The sequence below is a fragment of the Hemibagrus wyckioides genome, linkage group LG10 (assembly GCF_019097595.1).
Source record: "Hemibagrus wyckioides isolate EC202008001 linkage group LG10, SWU_Hwy_1.0, whole genome shotgun sequence".
In the NCBI taxonomy this organism is placed as follows: domain Eukaryota; kingdom Metazoa; phylum Chordata; class Actinopteri; order Siluriformes; family Bagridae; genus Hemibagrus; species Hemibagrus wyckioides.
In genome coordinates this window covers 12,287,202-12,307,480 of record NC_080719.1, presented here as the reverse complement: position 1 = coordinate 12,307,480, position 20,279 = coordinate 12,287,202, and the positions used below count along the sequence as shown (strand labels likewise).

Here is a 20,279-nt window from a genome sequence, read left to right as displayed (position 1 = left end):
GGTGATTTTCATTGAAAATTCACGTGAGAGAAAAATAGCCTGTATTCAGTATTAGACTGAAAAAAATTCAAGTTTATTTGCCAAAATACATGGTCCAAGGGCAATTTTTTTTTTTTTTTTTTACCATATTCAAGAAATTAATCAAAAGCCCTGTTTCTCCATTCAGTTATTTTTGCTAAGAAACAATAAAAACAGTGCAGATTTCTGTTCTTTGATACAGCTCAATGTTGAATATGTACTCTCTTATTAAACAATGCACAAAACTTTCAGTGTATGACATTTCTACTGCAAGACTGAAGATAACAGCAACAAAAAATATCCCCGCCCAGATCAGAGAGGTTCTGTGGTCACAAATCAAGGCTATAACATAACACACTGTATATGAAGCAAAGTTACTCTTACCACCCCAGAGTTGATTATATTCCAATAGCAGCATATTCTGAAATGTATTATTCCTCTCATAACACAGCAATAGGATCCAGACATGTTTAATAAATGTCTTCTTAGCATCTACATTACCAGTCCCTGTCAATCAGCTGTTACTATAGTAACGATACCAGCACATTCATAGAAATCAGCTGCACTACTGTTACAGAAAACGAATTGATACCATCTCATCGACCAGTATCCAGCATTCAACAGCGATATGGTGTAAAGGTTTCTGATAAACAAAGGTGTACATCAGGTTCTCCTTTGGCACATTGAACACCTTTAAACACTGGAAACTAGAGAACTTGTGCAGAAATACATTACTGTTGAAGCTGTGTGATGGTGTTAGGAGGTCTTCTAATTATAATCTACATCATGTAGCCTGAGTGATAATGTCACTTCACACACACTCGGGCAACATGGCCAGTATTAGGAGCCCAGAGTTCAGAAAGCGAAACAAAAGGTGAAAACCAGTGGTGAACTACTGTCCTGAAAGAAAAGTAGCAGGTTGTGTGCAACCATTTACAGCTAGAATAAAAAAAGACATGGAATCCTGTCGAATCCAACAACAACAAAAAAAAAAGTATGGGATTATTTTTCATGAACATATATGAAGCTCATGAGATAATAAAAGGTATATTGATTAACATGAAAGTGTACTTAGGTTCACTCTCTCGCTGTCAAAAATACCATGATACTCACATAGTGCTCTATGATACATTTACTGTGTTCATTAACATGCATATGCTAAACCAAAACAAAAAATCCTGTATAAGCTAGGGGGAATGAGAGTACAAACTGCTTACACACGAACCTCTAACGTGAACAGGTTTGAGCTCTCCAGAGGTTGGGCAAGAGATGATTGTTCTAAAACACTTATTTATTAGTGAGGCTAAAAATGGAACATTTTATAAGGCTTTAATGGTATATCTAGTAAACACTAGTTGTCCTGTGTAGACTATCTTCTCGTTTATAGAGTACAAATATGCAATGATGACAGGTGCCTTCTGTGAAAGTGAATGAGGTATGGAATTCATTGCAGTGCATTGTGGGAATACTTGTGTTAGGACTCAGTGTCAAACCTACATGATTTCAAAGAAGGTGGGCCATGGGAAATGGACCAGGTTCTCAGAGATTAAAAAAATCAGAGGAAGCTGTAGTAAAATTAGTTGATTTAACACAAAAGCATAAATCTGGATCCCAAAACAGTCACAAAGCTCCTGAGTGGTGCATCAGAAATGTATGTTAGGTGATTTGGTAGAGTTAAAATGGTGTCCATAAAGTTTTACATGTTAGGAACTTTGGGAAATACTATGTAAATCTCATTTATGGACCCTTAAAGAAAAAAAACCTGCATCTAAACCAATTAAAAGTGTGAATAACTAAGAACTAAACAGCCCCATATTGGTATTAAAAATTTACACAGACAAACAATAAAATTTTACCTTCACTTCTACCCGTTTTTGTGACATTTAAATACAATTCCACTAACAATATTCACGTTTTATTAAAACGAGGACAAAAAAAATTACAGTCTAGAAATCAGGAAAATTTTTTTGTTCCCTTTAGTATGGATGGAGTGCCAGAGTCAAATTGCCCTTTTTGTTCATTGCAATTGCTGTAGAGAGCCAGCAGGTGATAGTACTGAGGCTTTTATTGATGCTTCTTGGTTGTTCCATTCTGCATGTGCTTCCTACAGAGAGAGAGAGAGAGAGAGAGAGAGAGAGAGAGAGAGAGAGAGAGAGAGAGAGAGAGTGTGTTGAAGATGAGGTGAGAGTCCTTGGTGTATCATTTCGCTTGAAAGTGAGAGATAAGGCTGGGCCTCATTCCAGGTACGTGCAAGTCAGTAATGTGATCCTATCTGTATGTTCTGCTGGTCAGACACAGTCAGATACTATTTAACTCTATCAGACGTGTCAGAACCTATGAGGCAGAACCTATGAGACCATATCAGACCTGATTAAACCCAATAAGAGTATCAGACCCCATCAGTTAATACGATACTCTATGAGACTATCATACCCTATGAGACTTTGAAACCCAGACAGATTCTATCAGACTCTTGAAAACTAAGAGACTTCTGAGATCATAAGAGACTATGAAGGGGCATGGCCTCAATGTCAGTCTCAGTGAAGGCCTCAATGCCCATCAATCCCAGGACAGATTTGCAGGCCTGCGGGCTTGTCAGCCAGTCCCAGAAAAGGAGGTGTGGCCTCAATGCCCATAAATCCCAGGACAGATTTGTGGGCCTGACTGCTTGTGTGTGGGTGTGACCTGTTCCTGCTCCTCTACAGGTTTTGCTTCCGACTGTACTGGTTTCCTCTCAAAGTGCTGTACGCCTCCTACATCACCAGCCTGTCACAGTCTGTCAGTCTAATTTAAGGAAAGGTGGCGACTGTGTCCATAAGTTTCAGTGAAAAAGGCGTGGCCTGTTTTGCCTTCAGTCTCTTGAAAGAAGTCTGGTCTCAGGAAGTGAGGTGTCAGTCCCCATAAAGGAGGCTTAACAATGACACCACCCCAAATCCCCAAATAAACATGGAGGGTTCTCATTTGATTGAGGGTCATGTGCTCAAGCCCACATACACAATCACCCCAACCCTAACTCACCCACACGTCCCCTGGAACAAAATTTATTAAGAAATCATTCCCCACTCACCCTTCTCCAGAGCTCTGATGACCGGAGTTATGGCTCTTAGCCTTGAGGGATTCCTGGACCTCATTTTCTTCGTACTCTCGTACATCATTGATCCCATTCAACTGCCCGTTCAGAACCTTCACCACCATCTGCACAATGAACTGCACAGCACATGGAAGTGGAGATGAGTATAGTGAGTGATCGCGCTCATCTCTCTCCTCACCACAGGAACATTCCATAAATGAAGACGAGTGAGGGAGTGTCAAGGCAAAGCTTCGTCTCGCTGATTAAATAAAAAAGTGACTGAATCTTAGGAGTCATCTCTGCATCCTGCCATCAGTAACAAACAAGTCTATAAATTGTGCTTTATCTTTTATCATGTGTATATAAATATTTTCACTTGATCAGATCAGGAAATTGTTTTTGCCTGGGAGAGTGAGATTGTTTTTTAAAATCTTGATAACACTGTAATTAAAAAAAATTAAAAAAAAAAACAGTTCAGCTTCATGCTTTACACAAATGATTGTCATGTTTCTTAATGACTCTTAATGATCGTCATGTGACTTTAAGGGGAAGGTTCTATTTTATTTCACATTAAATGATATAAGGACATGTATATTTACTCATAAATCTTTCTATTCATTTCCATCCGTTCCTTTATCTCAAGACAGTTTTCCAGCCTATTGCAGCTCCACAGTCACGCTCCATACTACTTAGTTTGTGGTTTGGTCCTCACTTGTAACGTGTGTACGAGTTTGCAGTCACTACATCAATGATGATAAAAATGTGCATAAGGAATAAACTGGTTGTAAGTAGACTGAACTCATCAGTTATTTGGAAATGTCCAAGATGGAGTCTTACATGATAATGTGGAGAAATAAAATCAACCTACTGTTCAAAATATATGACAAAAATGTAATGACAGAACCTAATGGCATTTATTTAAAATTGTTGCATGCTGTACACTATATGAAGTGAATGAAGCATTAAGTCTCAGCAACACATAATTCTAATTTGAAGTTTGCAAGAGGTTGTGAAGATCAGATATTCTCTATGGTGTTGTGTTGTCCATCACGTACGATTTCTCCAGTACAGCAGGAGGTGCTGTTTAGGGAAGACAGCTTAGGTGTGTGCATTATATGTGTGTGTGTACATTTTGTAGTTGAAAAAAGTTATACTTAAACATAAACAACACAAATACGTACCTGTTTACTAACAGCAACCCTCTCTATTACAGTGATGAAATTTAGAAATAAAATATTTTAACTTCACGCTTTTTGTATTGCGAGTTAGTAGTTGCAGTTGTTACGCTTATACAATACTTGCTAGCTAACATGAGCATACCTGCAGTCACTGAGGTTAAATCTATTCGTCAAATTCTAGGACTAAATTCAAATCAGTGGTTAAATTATTATTACATTGGCTATTGTAGTGTGCAAGATTTGCAAATCACAAACATGGCTGCACCGAGTATGATGAATAACATGATGATGATTTGATGGTGGAGGAAGTTAAGTCTAGGAATGCAGTGGTGTCTGTGTGTATGTGTAGAAAACTTATTTTCCATTATTTTGCATTGTAAAATCTGTGTTTTGCATTAATTATCAGTTGATCTTGGATGACCTGCGTTGAAAAGAACCGCTGAGCTAAAATTGAAATGAATTAGCAATTATATAGAAGAGAGCTGTGGTGTCTTACCAGGAACCAGTAGATGTTCATAAGCAGAAGTGCAAACAGCAGAGTGTTGAAGAAAAAGTAGAAAGGGATGTTGGGGACAGACTGCAGGCTGGTGATGTAGGAGGCGTACAGCACTTTGAGAGGAAACCAGTACAGTCGGAAGCAAAACCTGTAGAGGAGCAGGAACAGGGTTACCTGAAGAGCCAGCAACTCAGAGTGGGGTAGGACAGAGAAAAACAACAGCAAACTGGTAGAAAAGCGATGACAGAAAGAAGATAACAATATACACAGGATTCTTCTAAGAAATGCAATTTGAGAATTGAACTCTAAGTATTAACTTGTCTCCAGTTTGAAATGACATTAAGCCAGTCTTACAGAGTCATGCAGTTTATGCACTTTTACATCACAGCTTTCTAGATCCTGACTGGTCAGAAGGTGCTGAATCATTTTCTCTGACTCTTCAACATTGTGGAAGTTAAATGTAATCCATATTTTCCTATGCTGTATCTTTTGAAGCATTGTTGCTGTGTCTTTTGCTCTTTTCTTATTGCTTTTAATAGTTATGTGTTAAACAGATCATGTTTTCGGTTTTCTTTTTCACCTCTGCTGACTGACCGAGTGTCACATCACAAGGAAGTGTGTGCATTTTTTTTTGGCCCAACTCATGGCCCAATTTTAAAAATCCACAAGCTGCAAATAGCCGTAGTTTGGACACCCCTGCCCTTGCACCGTCTCTGAAGTGGTGCATTTCGAAGCTGTTAGCAGATGTCCCGATTTTACATTCTGTGCCTTTTGACGCACTCATCAAAATCTCACAGATATTTAGTTAAAGCCCTGTGTTATACTCTGTCTTTACAGAGAGTGTGTGTGTCACGTATAAGCCTCACCATGTGATACCAAAGCCCACAAAGCCCATGTTGGACAGGACATCGTTGATCATGTAGAATTTTCCTCCACGGATCTTGAAGTAGACGTTGAGTTTTGTGAACTCCAGCAGGATGTCGTTAATGTCGTGGAGGAACAGCACCAGGATCCCGATATTGTGGAACCTTTAGAACAATATACAAAATACACCAATGTAAGTATTAGTGAGTCTGACTATATAGAGACTGAGACAGCTGGGTAGAAAAGTTTGCAACCTCCATGGTTTATGAATAGAACAAAAATATTTCTAATTAATAATATAAAATAAAAGGTGGAACAAACGATAAGACAATAATAAAATATTATCTAATGAGGTGGAGTTTGTGTTACCAACATTACTGTTTCCTCTTGTACCACAGCAATTTGGCAACGATTTCAATTCTTCCATTAATGTGAAATCTTCTTACAGAAAATCCCCCCCCCCATACTGACATTTTTTAATTTGGTTAATTGTTTTTTTTTTCCCTATAAGTGAATCTAGAGTTTAACAAAGCTGGTAATAAATTATATAAAAACATGTGACAAGGCTGACAAGCTCTGGTCTTCATACACAACAGGAAATGATTTATAAATTTGATTACTTTTATGTTATTTAGGGTTTAAAAGCTAAATTCTCCCCGACCTGAAGGCGTAGGAGAATGCAATCAGTGCCAGAGTGATGAAGTGATGCAACAGCATGACGGCGGAGTCTTTCCTCCATGCGTCCATGTAAATCGTGGCGTAGATAGAGTGGCCGTAAAAGCTCCCCTGGATCAAGTAGACGAAGGCGATGTCTAAGGGTACATGCATCCCGCTCTTCCAGTCTAGTGATCAATTATTCATAGATTAATGCATTAGCAATGATCAAACACTAAAACAAAGCTCTTCTTTGCAGTAAAGAAGATATATGCTGCATAGAAACATTACTATAATAACAGGAAGTGAAAAGACCAGGCTTTTTTTTTTTTTGCTAAATAAACCGTTTCACTGTTATCATGATCACTTCTGCAAAATAATGTTCCTAATAACGTAAACATTATATTAAATAATCTCCATCATGCTCTGCTGAGAAAGTAATGAATGACAGGGTGGTGTGAGGAGTTACTTTTACCACCTAGAAGTTATGACGCAGGATTATTTTCCTCCATCATCATATCCCTTTAAGTGCTTTATTCCGCTTATACTTATACAGCAGTTTAGATTAGCTCCAACTTTACTGAGAAGATAACAAGTCCAAAGCCAAAGAAAGGCAGCTGGGTCTAACCAGAAGGGCAAAACAGGAAGTCGCATTAGGTGTGAACTGCAAAATAGAACATGAGGTTGGATGTCAGTAAAATTCAGCAAAGAGACATGTGTAGATGGAATAAGAACAGTGCAAATGAAATATAATGCATTAAAAACTGCATGAGTCTGGAGAGGTTACAGGAATTGAAGGCAGTACACTGCAGTGAACAACGATGCAGATATACCAACAATGTATTGTTTACAGTTACATTTTTACATTTATCTCAAATATAATATAATAAAGTGCAGCTGTAGCAAAATGGGAAAGCATTACAGGGTTACTTTTAGTTATGGAAGCAGTAATGACTGGTATCAGGTATCAGTGTCACAGCATGCTCATTTACTGATAACAAAGGGTCTGATACCATTATCCAACACCACACCATACTTACTGACTCAAGTCTAACATGTTAGAAAAGATGTTATGACAGCAATAAAAAGAACTTTAAACTGTGATCTACAAAATATTAAGAGGAGGAACTATGGCATCTTCCTACATTATTAACCTAATAAAACATCTTCATGGTGTTTAAACAGTGTGATTAATCTTCAAGGGAGTGTGAGGATCACCAACCCCAGGACACAGAGCAGTATCAGAGAGAGTGGTCATTAAAAATGAGCAAAGGTGCTGAAACATTTGCATATACACAGGTATTTATAGGTGTGGAGCAGTGAAGCAAGCGTATAGAGATACTGTATGCAAGAGCGAGCACTGAGTCACGTACACTTCCTTTCCTTGCTCACGCTTCATGGCAACTTGCACACAATTTTTAATTATCATGCTCACTCTTACTGCTCTGAGTCCAAATGAGCTCTTTATTAAACACAGTGTGTAAACACTATAAAAGATGTCAATCATCAAACTCAAGCACAAGTTGTTCATCCTCAACGGCAATCAACATAAACAGAGCTAAATAAAATGTTTCATAAGCTGCTTAAAACCAAGTAATTACTCATTTCAGCATCTGTATCAGGATCATTGCATGCCAAAAGATGCTACTGCATCTTAAGTGATAGTTTTATCTTTAGTTGACAACTGCAAATTTTAGGCAATTAAAACCCCACATATTTGAATCTGTTTTCTGCCTCTCAGATTTTCCTCAAATAAAGGATGTCTAATGAAAGCTTTAGAGATGTGAAAATGACGATTATTACTCCAAGTTCCTGAAATATACTACAACTACTACTACTACTACTAATAAACTACAGCACTTGTAATGACAGAGTCCAACAGATAATAACAATCGCCCTGTTTAATAGACCTGCTCATCCATTTCCTCTCATTTGTATTCGTTTTTGCAGTCTTTACCACGAAAAAAAAGAGTCGAATGACGGAGAATCGGACATAAAATCTCAGTAACTTTTCCACAGATTACCATGTGTGAGGTTATGTGAGGATGAAGCAAGTGCCTCCACATGCGCTATACCACAGAGGACGTCTAAAACGCTGTTAGAGTAATTATGCACAGCGAGTCTGCTAATGTTTATCGATCCTCCAGCACTCGAACCAATGACAGGAGTTGAGTGCTTTCTACATCAGGACTAAATCAGCTTTTCCCACCACAATACATAATGTTCACGTAAATGCTCACACACTGTAAACACATTGCAGCAGAGTGACCGGAACTCCGAGGTAATTTTTCTTTTTAAATCACTTATGCTATCAGGGCAGATGTTGTCTGGATGTGCGTGTTCCTGTGAAGAGCAAAAACGCTCTGTGTGGTGCTCTTATTGGAAAATAAACAACAACTGGGTGGTGTGATGGTGCAGAGTTACTGATACAACGTGTTTGTGTGAAATATCTGCTGTATAAGTCCTTGTGAATGAGCTGTTACTATAGAAACCAGGAGTGGATTCATTATCTATTAACCAGTCATTTGCTGTCGCGGCTGCTGCCATAGAAAATGAATCAACTTACTGTAAAAGACAGAGGAAGGGTTGTGGAAGAAGCCGTAGTTGCAGAAGAAGAGCAGGTAGGTGCAGTAGAACCATGACATCGTGTAGAAGACCAGCTTCCAAGCACTTTCTGGCATCTTCATCACATCTTTGGGATGGAGACGACACCACCGGGCGAATGGCTACAGCAGACAACATGCAGGGTTTTTAATATCAGCAGAATTAAATACAGTCTGTTGAACAATCAAGAATATTTCCTGTAGAAAATCTGTTCAAACCTATAGGCCACTAATGACAGACTTGGGATCTTGAGAACAGACCCTTCTAACAATTTTGAAAACTAATTTCTAGCAAAATCTAACAGCTTATACAGGATATCAATCAATCTATCTAAATACTTTTCTAACAAACAAAGTCCAGACCCAACAACAAAAGATTTGGACATAATCTTGAAAACAGATTGTTAAAGATACAATTTTAATAATAATGCAGAGTGTGGATGGTACGAATATATGAATGGATAGTAAGTATGCATGGCTTCATCCAATCACAGAGCACTAAGCAGCTGAGCATGAAACATGCTTTTTTAAAACAAAGTCTTAAACAAATTTCAAAGATAAGCTGCGTTTTAGCCTCAGAGGCAAGACCTTTTAACCTGAGCTTGGCTTGATGCAGGTCATGAACATTAGTTACTTGGCAATTTGTTTGTAGTTGTTTGTAGAGAACCTGTATTATTATATGCTTTTCAGGTGGTGGTGCTAATCTGAAGAAATCTGCAGAATTACATCTGACTTGTGTCTACTTTATCTAGTCACAAACCTAGCATAAAATGATTTTCAAAATTATACATCATTCATTTTACTCTTTCAATCTGTAATTTGTTAGCTAAGCCACATTTAGAGTCAAAGGGTGTAATCAGCATGCCTTCTGCACACAGACTATGGCATTGTCCAACTCAAATGCAATAGGATGCTTTCTCTCTCACACACACACTCACACACACACACACACACACACACACATAGTGAATCAAACATGATTTGAGTTGCAGTGTTTTGTTTGTTTTTTTTAATTGAAGATGCTAAACTGAGTTATAGGACCGAGCTCTAGCATTGTCAATATACCATGCAGAACAAAAACAGTAAATACATGCTGTATTTGATGCACAGAATGTTAACTAGTAATGTAACCTATGTAAACTAGTTTAAATAACTATCTAATAATCTATTTAGCAGTGACTGTGTCCTCTGTGAATTTTGTTATTCTATTTCCCTTGGTAAAGGACTGTACCTTTTCTGTTTCCATGTTTCTGACCGAAAAAAGGAAAGAATTTTACAAGGATATTTTCAACCCGCCATGCACCTCACTATTTTCCTTTCCTTTTCTATCCTCGAATTATTAAAGGAGTAGTATGCATGTAGCAACACAACAAACAACAAAGTAATCAATTTAGCTCTGATTCATACTTTACAAACAGACTAACAGGCGTGAAAGTGCTCTTAGTCACTGCAAACTGCTCTCGGGTTCCAGTAAAAGGACACGACTTACTAACAGCACATTACAGAAAGGACCTTGGAGTTGAGCTGCTCAGTAAATCTTCATGTGCTTCTGCTTAGAAAGGAACTTAGAGGGAGGGGAAACAGGAAGGTAGCACTCTTGACTCAGATCACATCACATACTTTATGTGTTAAAAATGCTGAAAAAGTTTTTCCGTTGGCCAAGTGAGAAAAAACAGCAAGGAGCAAAATGTTTAGAGCAGATACCTTGTGTTTTAAAATCAGAGGTTGTGATGGAAATTGGGTTCTTTTTTTGTTTTACTGCCAAAAATATTTATATAAATATATCAATTTTTTTTTTTATCAAAAGAGGATGAATAGTTGATTAAAAATTGTTAGATTAGATCCACTGATTTGAGGATGGTCTTGGATGACTGTGATATGCTAATGGAAAGGAAAACTTCTATATTAACTTAAACTTGCGATATGTTTGTTTTCTATATGATGTAAGCGTAGTCATTACCTTTCATTTTCATCGATCATTAGAGTATCCTATTTGTACTATCTGACATTAAAACACATGGTATTACACGGTTCATTATAGAACAGTGAGATACTGTGTGTAGATTCGAGTGCTGAATTTATATAGTCTAAAACTTTAGAATCGTGTAGGCTGCAGTCTGATCTGCTATTTGTACATCTTTGTAAATGCACTTTACAGAATTTTATATGATGATACTAGTTAAAAAATGTTTTGTTTCCTTTGACGATTCAAGAGTTGAATTAGATTCATCATGTAGTGTATGAGTAAGATCTGTTTACAGTGTCAGACCTTAGAAGTTGCATATGGACATGTTAATGATAGAAAATCCATGTATGCTTTTTTCTTGATGGATGTTTTAAGATTGAAGTGTGTGCGCCACCAGAAGTAATGCTAGCTTCATTCTTTTCCCTCTGTGATAGTCCATCTGTTCTGCCCAGTGCCACATGCAGACATGGGGCTATTGTAATCAGAGACATTGAATGATAACTATTTACAAGCATTCCCCATTCATGTTTACCTGATCTCCGGTTTCCCTTTTACAGTTAGTGTTGTGTGTGCGTGAATGGAGGCCAGAGATGAGAATGGGACACCAGAAAACCACACAAAGGTATCACATGACACCACTCTTGTAATTAAAGAGCAAAATAATCATAATTCTGAGAGAAACTTTGCAGTGTCTCGGATTGGCTCAGACTGTTGCTGTGTGATAGGGTGAGAGGGCTGATCTTGAGGGGAAACACATCATACTGGGGGTATTTATAGAGACCCGCTGTCATCGATGTGTCCCCATACTCCTCCTCATTCCCTTACACCCCAGTTCCATCTTATAAACACACACACGTGCTGTTGCTGAGTGTAGTAAATCTAACTGAGTAATGCCTCATTCGCTGCTGGGTTTCAAGCTCCTAGATCTATAATGGTTGGAGGATGTGATGTCTACAACAGTGTCTGGACCTGCCTCAGGAGTGAGTATGAATCATCCTCTTTGAGGCTTTGAGCACCTCTGATCTGAATATCTTGTGTGGTCTGAACAGTGAAGTAAAGCAAAAGTAAATTGCACAGTCTTGTGTGATTGTCCAATTGATTCATCTTGTCTGAAATATTGTCAGAATAATAAAGTGCGGCTTTTTTGCGGCTTGCTTTACCATCTGCCTCGCTGTTTTGCCATATAACCACAGCGATGACTAGTGAATATAATAGTATGCAACCCAAATACCAAAATTGATTTAAGCAATTAAGCAGGTTATGAAAGCAGAAAAATTACACTTTGGTGATTCGTTTGCAGTAGGAATACATGATACTGGTCAATATCAGGCACTGGACTTTGCAACCACATCACAGTTGGTAGAAAAACTTCGAGTGAGTCCAAAGTCTAGGACTACAAGTCATAAGGCTTCAGCATGCTTCAGGCTCAGACGAAGTGCAGCTGGCTTTCATGAGCAGTGGAGACTTGTGTGTGACTGTCATATACATGGAAGCTAAGCAAACTCTGTGGACAAACATGTTTTGCAAACAAGCTTGTGATTGGTCATTACAAACAAGGTGTGCCTAGGCTGATTCAATCCAAGCATCAAATGAGCTACGCTAGCATGCTAATCTTGCCATCCTCAACCACAGATTTATTTAATGGTTTCATGCATCTGGTTTCTCTTTTTCTAAGCAGTTCTTCCACCTCTTGGTGTTCTAACATTTGTTTGTGTACTTTGTTTATATACCACTTCTGCAGCACTGCTGTTTACACTGTCAGCAGTTTGCAGTAGGCAATCCTCTTCCTGTACTCATGAAAAACGTCATGAAATATTAATAGCTCTATCTGCATTAGTAAAGATCTCATACACGAAGGCCAAAACAAACGCACAGAGTACAGGTGGTTTCATCTTCATGCAACGGTCACAGTGTGGAAGTGTGCTGAATCAAGATACAAAACATGGTTGCTGTTGTACATAAATCTAAAAGTAGTTGCTCTACTTCCTCTCTGCCAAAATGACATTTCCTTTGAAGAGCATACCGTTTCCACAGCAACCACAGCAACCCCAACATGACATTCAACCTTTGTGTGTGAGATCTTCGGAGCAGACGATGTTGCATAATGCAGCTTATTGTCATAAGTCATTGTGATCAAACATGCAGTACACACACATTTGTTCTTTTAAAATGCTGAGCTAAAAGACCAGGCCACTGCAATACGACTTCAGATGACATACAAAAAGTATCAATAAATACCAAAATACACCATCGAAACACCACCATCAGTGGTGTTCTTCTTCACCAGTCATATTCTTCACCAGACAATATCTTCCATTAAACATTAAACAATCTCCAGCAAGCACCAACGATATCAATCCAACATAAACATCAAACTTCATCAAACACAAACTTACTTTAACAGCCTGACAAAACCAGCACCACCACTCTCTAGTAAACACCACGGCTTTTCAAACACAACTTACTCGCCATCCAACACCAACACACTCCATTAAACACTAAAACAGCTGCACTCGCCATCTAATAAACACAATGTTCTCCAACCAACACCAACACTCGAACGCCAAGTACTGCACCCAATACTGACGCTCTCACCAAACACCACCATCTCCAGCAAACAACACCAGCAAAACAACACCTCTCCCAACCTACACCAACATTCTCCAGAAAACAGCAACAAAAACATGGTGCTAATCCCTTAAGAAATGAAACTTAGTCATTTGTTGAACTAATGTTAAATGTTTACAGGGTCTCAAACCGTGACCTTTAAAAGCATCACATTTGCTGAGTGAGCACATGGAGCTCGTATTTGAATCAATCATTACATCTGTTAGCAAGTGGAGGCAATCTGGCAAAGCCTCCTTTCTTTCACTGTTTGTCATTAATAATACAGAGACAGTGCAACATTATCTGATGGTTTAGGGAACAGCACAATGGCTCCAGGTTTACTTCAGGTAATGTGAATTAAGGACAAAACTAATTGCAGAGGAGAGAAGTGTACCTTCCCTTTCATTTATTTGTTTAGTCAAATACCAGGTTTAATCACTACTCTGTGGGCACTAGGAGTATTCATTTAAACAGATCACAGTTCACTGTATTACATCAATCATTTGAAAACACAATCTGGTGGTGAAAATTTAAGGAGATATTTATCTACTTTTTTTGTACATATATATTAACGAAAACCAAAAGCTGACAAAATCAATGAAATTTGATTTCCAGACATACAGTTTGTCTATCATAAGTATGATTATGTCACACAGTCTCTCTGTATAACTCATGTCTCCATGATACACGTGTTTACCACACTATAAACCATCACACACAGCTCATTACAAATACACCTTTATTATAAGCACTTGATGTAGGGGGTGTGTTCTTGCAGATTGGGCTTGATTACTAGTACACTACATGATCATAACCTGTGCTAAGAATTCAATAACTAAAACTAAAAGCACCAGAAGTATGGCTTCTCTGACACACATCTATAGTGTATTATTCCGATTTTAAACTCGACAACTGAAAAGAGCTTCCAGGGCTGTCTTTACCCTGAAGAAAAAGTGCAAATCCTCTTTCTGCTTGTACAGAAGGTTGAATATGGTGTAAACTTTCCAGGTGGATGCACACTCGGTCCTTAAAAGTGACATGACAGATTTGGACAGGCCTAAAATCCCAGAGATTACATTATCCTACTGCCCTATGTAAATCTAGTCCGGTCTAGTTTTAGAAAGTGCTAGAAACGTTTGAAATGTGCTTTAGAAACATATTTTGAGAATGATGTTTCAGTGAGAATTTCCCTCTTGGATGAAAAAAGTGATCTATCTGTCTGTCTGTATAAAATCTTTTAATCTCTTGCCAGTGTTTATACTCAAGATTAACGAAAGAAAGGCTCTGAGGAAAACCGGATTGTTAAACCAAAAGAAAAATTCTTTCAATATTTTGAATAAAGCTGATGATGATCATTCATTCACTGTAACCAAATGTGAAATGTAACATACAAGAAGCAACTTTTATATTTTTCTAAACATGGGTAAAATGGTGATTACTGTACAAACAGCACATAGTACAGTGTCTACAAAATTCCACAGGTCTCCACAAGCAATCAGGATCAAACACAGTAATGGCAGGATGTACTGGACGTTTAATGGTCTGATTGAGTTTGTGGTCTGTGTTTCCATGTAGCTCAGCTAAAAGGGTTATGACTACCAAGAGATAGCGAGATAAACATACAAAATGAACCATTTTTTAAAGACATGGCCTTAAAAGTGCTGTCTTTTCCTAAATAAGTTTTTATTTTTCTATTTCCCATTTCCTATGAACCATACTTTCAAATCCCAGGAAGCCTAATGATAACATGCTTCCTCCATGACTAATGAAACTAGCCAGTGAATCATTGCGAGCTGCTCATACTTGCTATAGTAGGAGTACTTGCTAACTAATATAGTGCTAACTAACTATCTAGCATTGCTCTGAGCAATGAAACCCATATAGTGATAATCTCAGCCAATGTTAATGTGGTATTGTTAGCATTCAAACTTGCTAGCCCCAAACTTTCTTCATCATGAAATCTGGAAACAATAATATACTGTAGAAAGCACACAACTACCAAGAGAATAAAGTCGATTTCTGTATCAATTCCTCAAGCACCAATCAAAACATAACCACAGACAAGCTTCATTGGCAAATTTAACTGGCACAACAAACAGTGCTAAAGATGAAAAGCTTTTAAAGCTAAGATTGCCATGTTTTGTGACACATCACAGGAACAATAGACGGGGCACTTCAAGAAAATTTGCCTGCTGTGGTGGATATGCAAAAACCTGTCATAGATTCACCATTACGCACCATCACAGAATACAAAAATATTGTATCTGGCCTTTCAGGCAGAGAGTTTCAGGCAGGCGCTGACCCTGAGACAATGTAGAGTATCAGATCCTTTGTGGGCATCCCAGACATCACACACAATTGCGATGTTCCAACTTGTGCCCATTATGGAAAAGATATTCAAATAGACAGGTGCGGGTTTATAAGCAGTAAGAATTTTGCATTTTGCTAAAGAACCCACAGGTCAGGCTGGACCACAACCTACTAATGACAACTGATACAGGAGCGGACACACAGCATGTGCAATCACACGAAACACAAAAATTGCAAATCTTCAACATTTTCAATTTCTTTCAGTGCAATTCCACAAACAAGTATGACTGCAAACAAGAGGCATAACAAAATCTAATCAATAAACATGGTACACAGCGTATCAGTGTACCAGTCACCTATCTGATAAAAAACAGTTCGATACACACAACTGCAGGTTCTTCAGCGGACTTTCACACTAAAAGCCACAGGTTACTACAGGTCACCTCAGGGTTGGTTTTATATTTGTTAAACTCAAGGACGGACTTTTCAATACACTCAAAGAGGTTACTGACAGCAAATTCTGAATAAATTTAGCTTAGCTTAAGCTTTGGAAATAATTTCCCTGAAACTCAGAGGAGAAAGAAGACAACAGATGGATCAACATGTCTCTAATCCTTTTCAGCCCGTTGCTCCCATTCCATCACTGTCATGCCAAGGCCAGATATTTTTTACATTTAGCAAATTCAATGCAAATTCCATGTTGTTGGGACCATAATAGGTCAAACCAACTATCACTGTTTAGCCATCTGCTCAATATTTATGGACTATAAATGTAGTGCTGTTATGGGAAAATAAACAACAAATAGGCGGTGTGTTGATGTTTTTAATTTCTTGTACACCACAGAGATTTGCCAACAATTACAATTTTTACTTATTACAATGACGTGCATGTTTTAGCCATTTATAGTTAGATTTTAGCATTTTAATAGCGCAACAAATGCAACTTGTGATGTTGCAGAGAAACCACAGAGCTGTCCTCATAGAAAACTAACCAACACCTTCTAACCCATCAGTCATGAGAACGTCTCATGTGCCATTTTGCTGAAATTATGCAGCTCAGTGTGCTATTTTAAAACAACTTGAGTCCCGTCCTGAGAATATCAATTCTTGCATTAGTATTCAAACTGAGTGTCCACCAAAGTACGCAAAACTTTTTTTCTTTGAATGCTTCTTGTTTAAGTGAGCATCGAGGAGCCACCATATTGCTACATTTGCACTTTCCATAGTTGCCCTTTGTATTCCAAGACTCCTGACACACATCCACAATAAAACAGCAGTGATCTCAAGGCCGCTGACCTGGGTGGATTAGTTATGCCAATATATACAAACCTTTAACACCTGAGTCACTAAAACTCATTTCAGTTTCATGAGGACAGAAAAAAACAAACAGAGAAACTAAAAGCAAGACAAGGACATGGGTCAAGAATTAATTATATACAATAAACCCCAATTTTCAATACATGGACTCTCCAAATTCCAGTAACTTCTCATGTGTTCCACTATGAAGGAGGCTGATATAAGGCTTAGGATAAACACTACACAAGTTTTATAACCTCGGAAGCACAGCCCTGACCAAACTACACAACTTTTGTTCAGTGGAAGCAGCAGCTCCTTGCCCTCCCACACAAATAGCTGGATGATAAACTGGATTGAGAGATCGGATGAGCAGGACAGCAGATAAATTAGATTTCTTGCTCACAACATTTGCAGTATGTTTTCTGTCTTGAATATCTGTTTTTGGTCTATCTGGTTTCTTTATCATCCTGGTTTTTTTTTGGCCACTATAGATGCCGATAAAATGGTTAACGTTGCACATATTATCTTACTACGATGATGTTTACACCGAAAAACAATGTAGTAATTGCTGATCTTTATTAGCTGTGATAAATGACACTGTAGCTGCTGAGATGCTGGTCAAAGTGCTCAGATAACTCATTAAACTGAGGAGCTTAAAACTAACACACACACACAATCGGCAACACAATCTCATGTATCTCTGCTCACTCTCTCTGTCTTAGATGCTGTTTAATAAAGAAGCAGTGCTCAATATCGGCTAGCATTACTGAACCGTTTCAAATATTTAGTGAGAAAGTGAACACTCACGTATGGATTCTTTTTTTGTGCTAATGAATATAAAGAGCTATAAAAAGCTCAGTGCAAAATGAACACAGATGTGTGTCATGGTTGGATGAGATGGGCAGAAATACTGCCCCACCCTTCCCCCTGAACATCTCTGTCTGCAAGTCATGCAAGCAGTGCTCTATGTTCAGGAAGTTCTGCTGCATGTGCATTTATGCATATCATGATACTAGATAAGCAAGATAGCGGCCTAAACTTTGATCACAGACTTACATTATAATGACGAAACAGCAAGTGTTTCCCAAGTTGGTCCAGCCCAACAGAAAGCTGTGTCAAATTATTTTATTAATACACAAAACATTTCCTCTTGTTTTCTGAGCATGACGCAAGCGATGAGGTCAAAAACAACAACCTAAAACTGAGATGTGACTGGGTGAAGATAGGATTAGTCAGATAAGCAACCAAGAAGCCAAGAGTAACTATAAAAATGATGCTACCACCACTATGCTTCACATGCTTTCCAGGAATTTTGGGATGTTTGCATTGTCATTTCTAAAGGCCATTAACTGTACATGTTATTCACTAGGCCATCAGAATAGGGAGAAATTATTAGAATTGTTCAGTACTGCAAATCAGCACATATTAATTTTATTCTTCCAGAAAAAAGAATTATTTGATTAAAATGTTTTATTATGATTTTATTCAATCTCTATTTGCATTTGTCAATACATTTGAATTTTACTTTCTTTCACTGTAGTCATATTCACTTATCTGTTAATTTGATGACTGTTATTGTAACGGTCAGTTGAATTGGGACATACTGTATAGATTGGAAGGACAGTAAAAAAATAAAATAAAAAATAAATAAATCAATATCCACATATCCAAAATATTAGCAACATTTTAGATTTGCTCACATCTGACCCTGCAGGCAATCTCTTTAACAACAACTCATCCGTTCATGATCAGGTTTATTAATAGTTTTGAGCTAGACATCACTGAGCAAACCTTCCCATCCAGTAACTTACCTGAAACAGATGATGCGTCAGTGCCCATCTCAGACTGGTCCACATCACCACAAAGAGGAAGAAGAGCACGATTTCTGTAAGCGTGAGGTGTGCATGCTCCAGCAGGGTCTGGATGGACAGTTTGATGCCACAGTCTTTACAGTTTCTATAGGCATCCAGCATAACGCTGCAGGCTGTGGAGAAGAGCTGCCTGTATCCCGGCATGGACTCCTCTTCTGACACATCTGCCATGATTTCTAAAAACACCTGGATCTCTGTGCGTCTTATAGAGGCTTAATGTGGTGTTGGGGGTTAATGTAAAGCTCTCTTACTAAGCCTAAGCTATTTCACTTCACAGCAGGCCTCCTAATCCGTATGCCCTTGCAATTTTCTATGTAATGTTATATTATACTAGATTATATGCCTCACACGTATTTTATTTATATTATCTGACTGAAAATAGAGGTCAGAGACTCCAGTGACACAGACGTCCAGATTATAAGAGTTTATAAAAGTCTACTGGATGATTAATGGCACCTAAGCTGTCTTGAAATTATAGTTTAAACAGCAAAAAACACCAAATAATTAGGAAGAAGGACACCGGGCAAATGAGCTAAATTGAAATAAAAAAAGTCGGTGACGCTTGAACACCGCACTCTGCTTCAGTGTCCCAGATAAATGGCGGATGCGCTATTTCCCGTTATACCGCCAACCCGCCGCTTCAGGAGCAATCCACATCTCCGGCTGGAAGCCAAATCTATAATCTGTTAATAATCTAAGACGAAATAAAATCTGTAAAAATCCTAAATAATCCAAAGATGTGTAAGAATCCCGTTTCTGCTGCTGATCCGCTTTCAGTCCACATTGTGTGTGTGTGTGTGCTTTAAATCGTAAAAAAAAAAAGCCGGCTGTATTTTAAGATAATTCGCTGTAAATCCACTAAAAAAAGAAGACACTTATTTAGAAATAATCAAAAATAAACAAACCTGTAAATAAATACAAACTGTAGCTACAGGTGCTGATGTGCGAGTCTCCGCGCTCTCAAATATACAACATGCTTAAAGCTTTAAAAAAAAAGAGGGCGCATGAGAGGACGCTACGTCATGACGTCATGACGTAGCGCTTTGAGCGTTTAACTACCTCTCAACCAATGGGACGGGTTTAGTTAATGGTGGGAAAGTGATTAGTGTGGTATTATATGGCGTTAAAATGATCTGTGCTAACTTTTTAATGCACTTTTGATAGATACACAATTCTAATAAAATGGCCCTTGTATATACACTAGATTTAGCTGTTTTTCAGAGGTTGGGTTTGGCGCCTTAGTTCCAGTGAAAGGAACTCTTAATGCTTCAGCTTGCCAAAACATTTTGGACAATTTCATGCTCCCACATTTGTGGGAACAGTTTGGGGATGACCCCTTCCTGTTC

At 38.1% G+C, this 20,279-nt stretch overlaps 1 protein-coding gene across 4 annotated transcripts; it reads right to left on the bottom strand.

Annotated features, from left to right (window-relative positions):
• Window positions 1-96: 96 nt before the first annotated feature.
• On the bottom strand, window positions 97-20,209 carry cers1 (ceramide synthase 1). 4 transcript variants are annotated; one of them, XM_058400446.1, is made up of 7 exons: window positions 18,874-20,207; window positions 8,847-9,006; window positions 6,288-6,468; window positions 5,629-5,790; window positions 4,763-4,910; window positions 3,086-3,225; window positions 97-2,122 (listed from the first exon to the last, which is right to left on the bottom strand). In XM_058400446.1, the coding sequence occupies exons 1-7, from the start codon at window positions 19,102-19,104 to the stop codon at window positions 2,083-2,085; spliced, it is 1,062 nt and encodes a 353-aa protein (XP_058256429.1). In that variant the 5' UTR covers window positions 19,105-20,207; the 3' UTR covers window positions 97-2,082. The 4 variants fall into 4 exon arrangements, 3 of the variants coding, with proteins under 3 accessions (XP_058256429.1, XP_058256430.1, XP_058256431.1); XR_009205859.1 differs by lacking the exons at window positions 97-2,122; window positions 3,086-3,225 and adding exons at window positions 3,239-3,347; window positions 3,688-3,828 and having other exon boundaries at window positions 18,874-20,208; XM_058400447.1 differs by lacking the exon at window positions 97-2,122 and having other exon boundaries at window positions 3,209-3,347; window positions 18,874-20,209.
• Between the last annotated feature and the right edge of the window lie 70 nt (window positions 20,210-20,279).

Excerpts from the sequence above, each read along its gene's own strand:
- cers1 (XM_058400446.1), bottom strand. The coding sequence starts at position 19,104 with ATGGCAGATGTGTCAGAAGAGGAGTCCATGCCGGGATACAGGCAGCTC. Across the intron at positions 4,911-5,628 it reads GTGGGCTTTGGTATCACATG|GTTTTGCTTCCGACTGTACT; the intron begins GTGAGGCTTATA and ends GCTCCTCTACAG. Across the intron at positions 3,226-4,762 it reads TGAACATCTACTGGTTCCTG|TTCATTGTGCAGATGGTGGT; the intron begins GTAAGACACCAC and ends TGTGCTGTGCAG.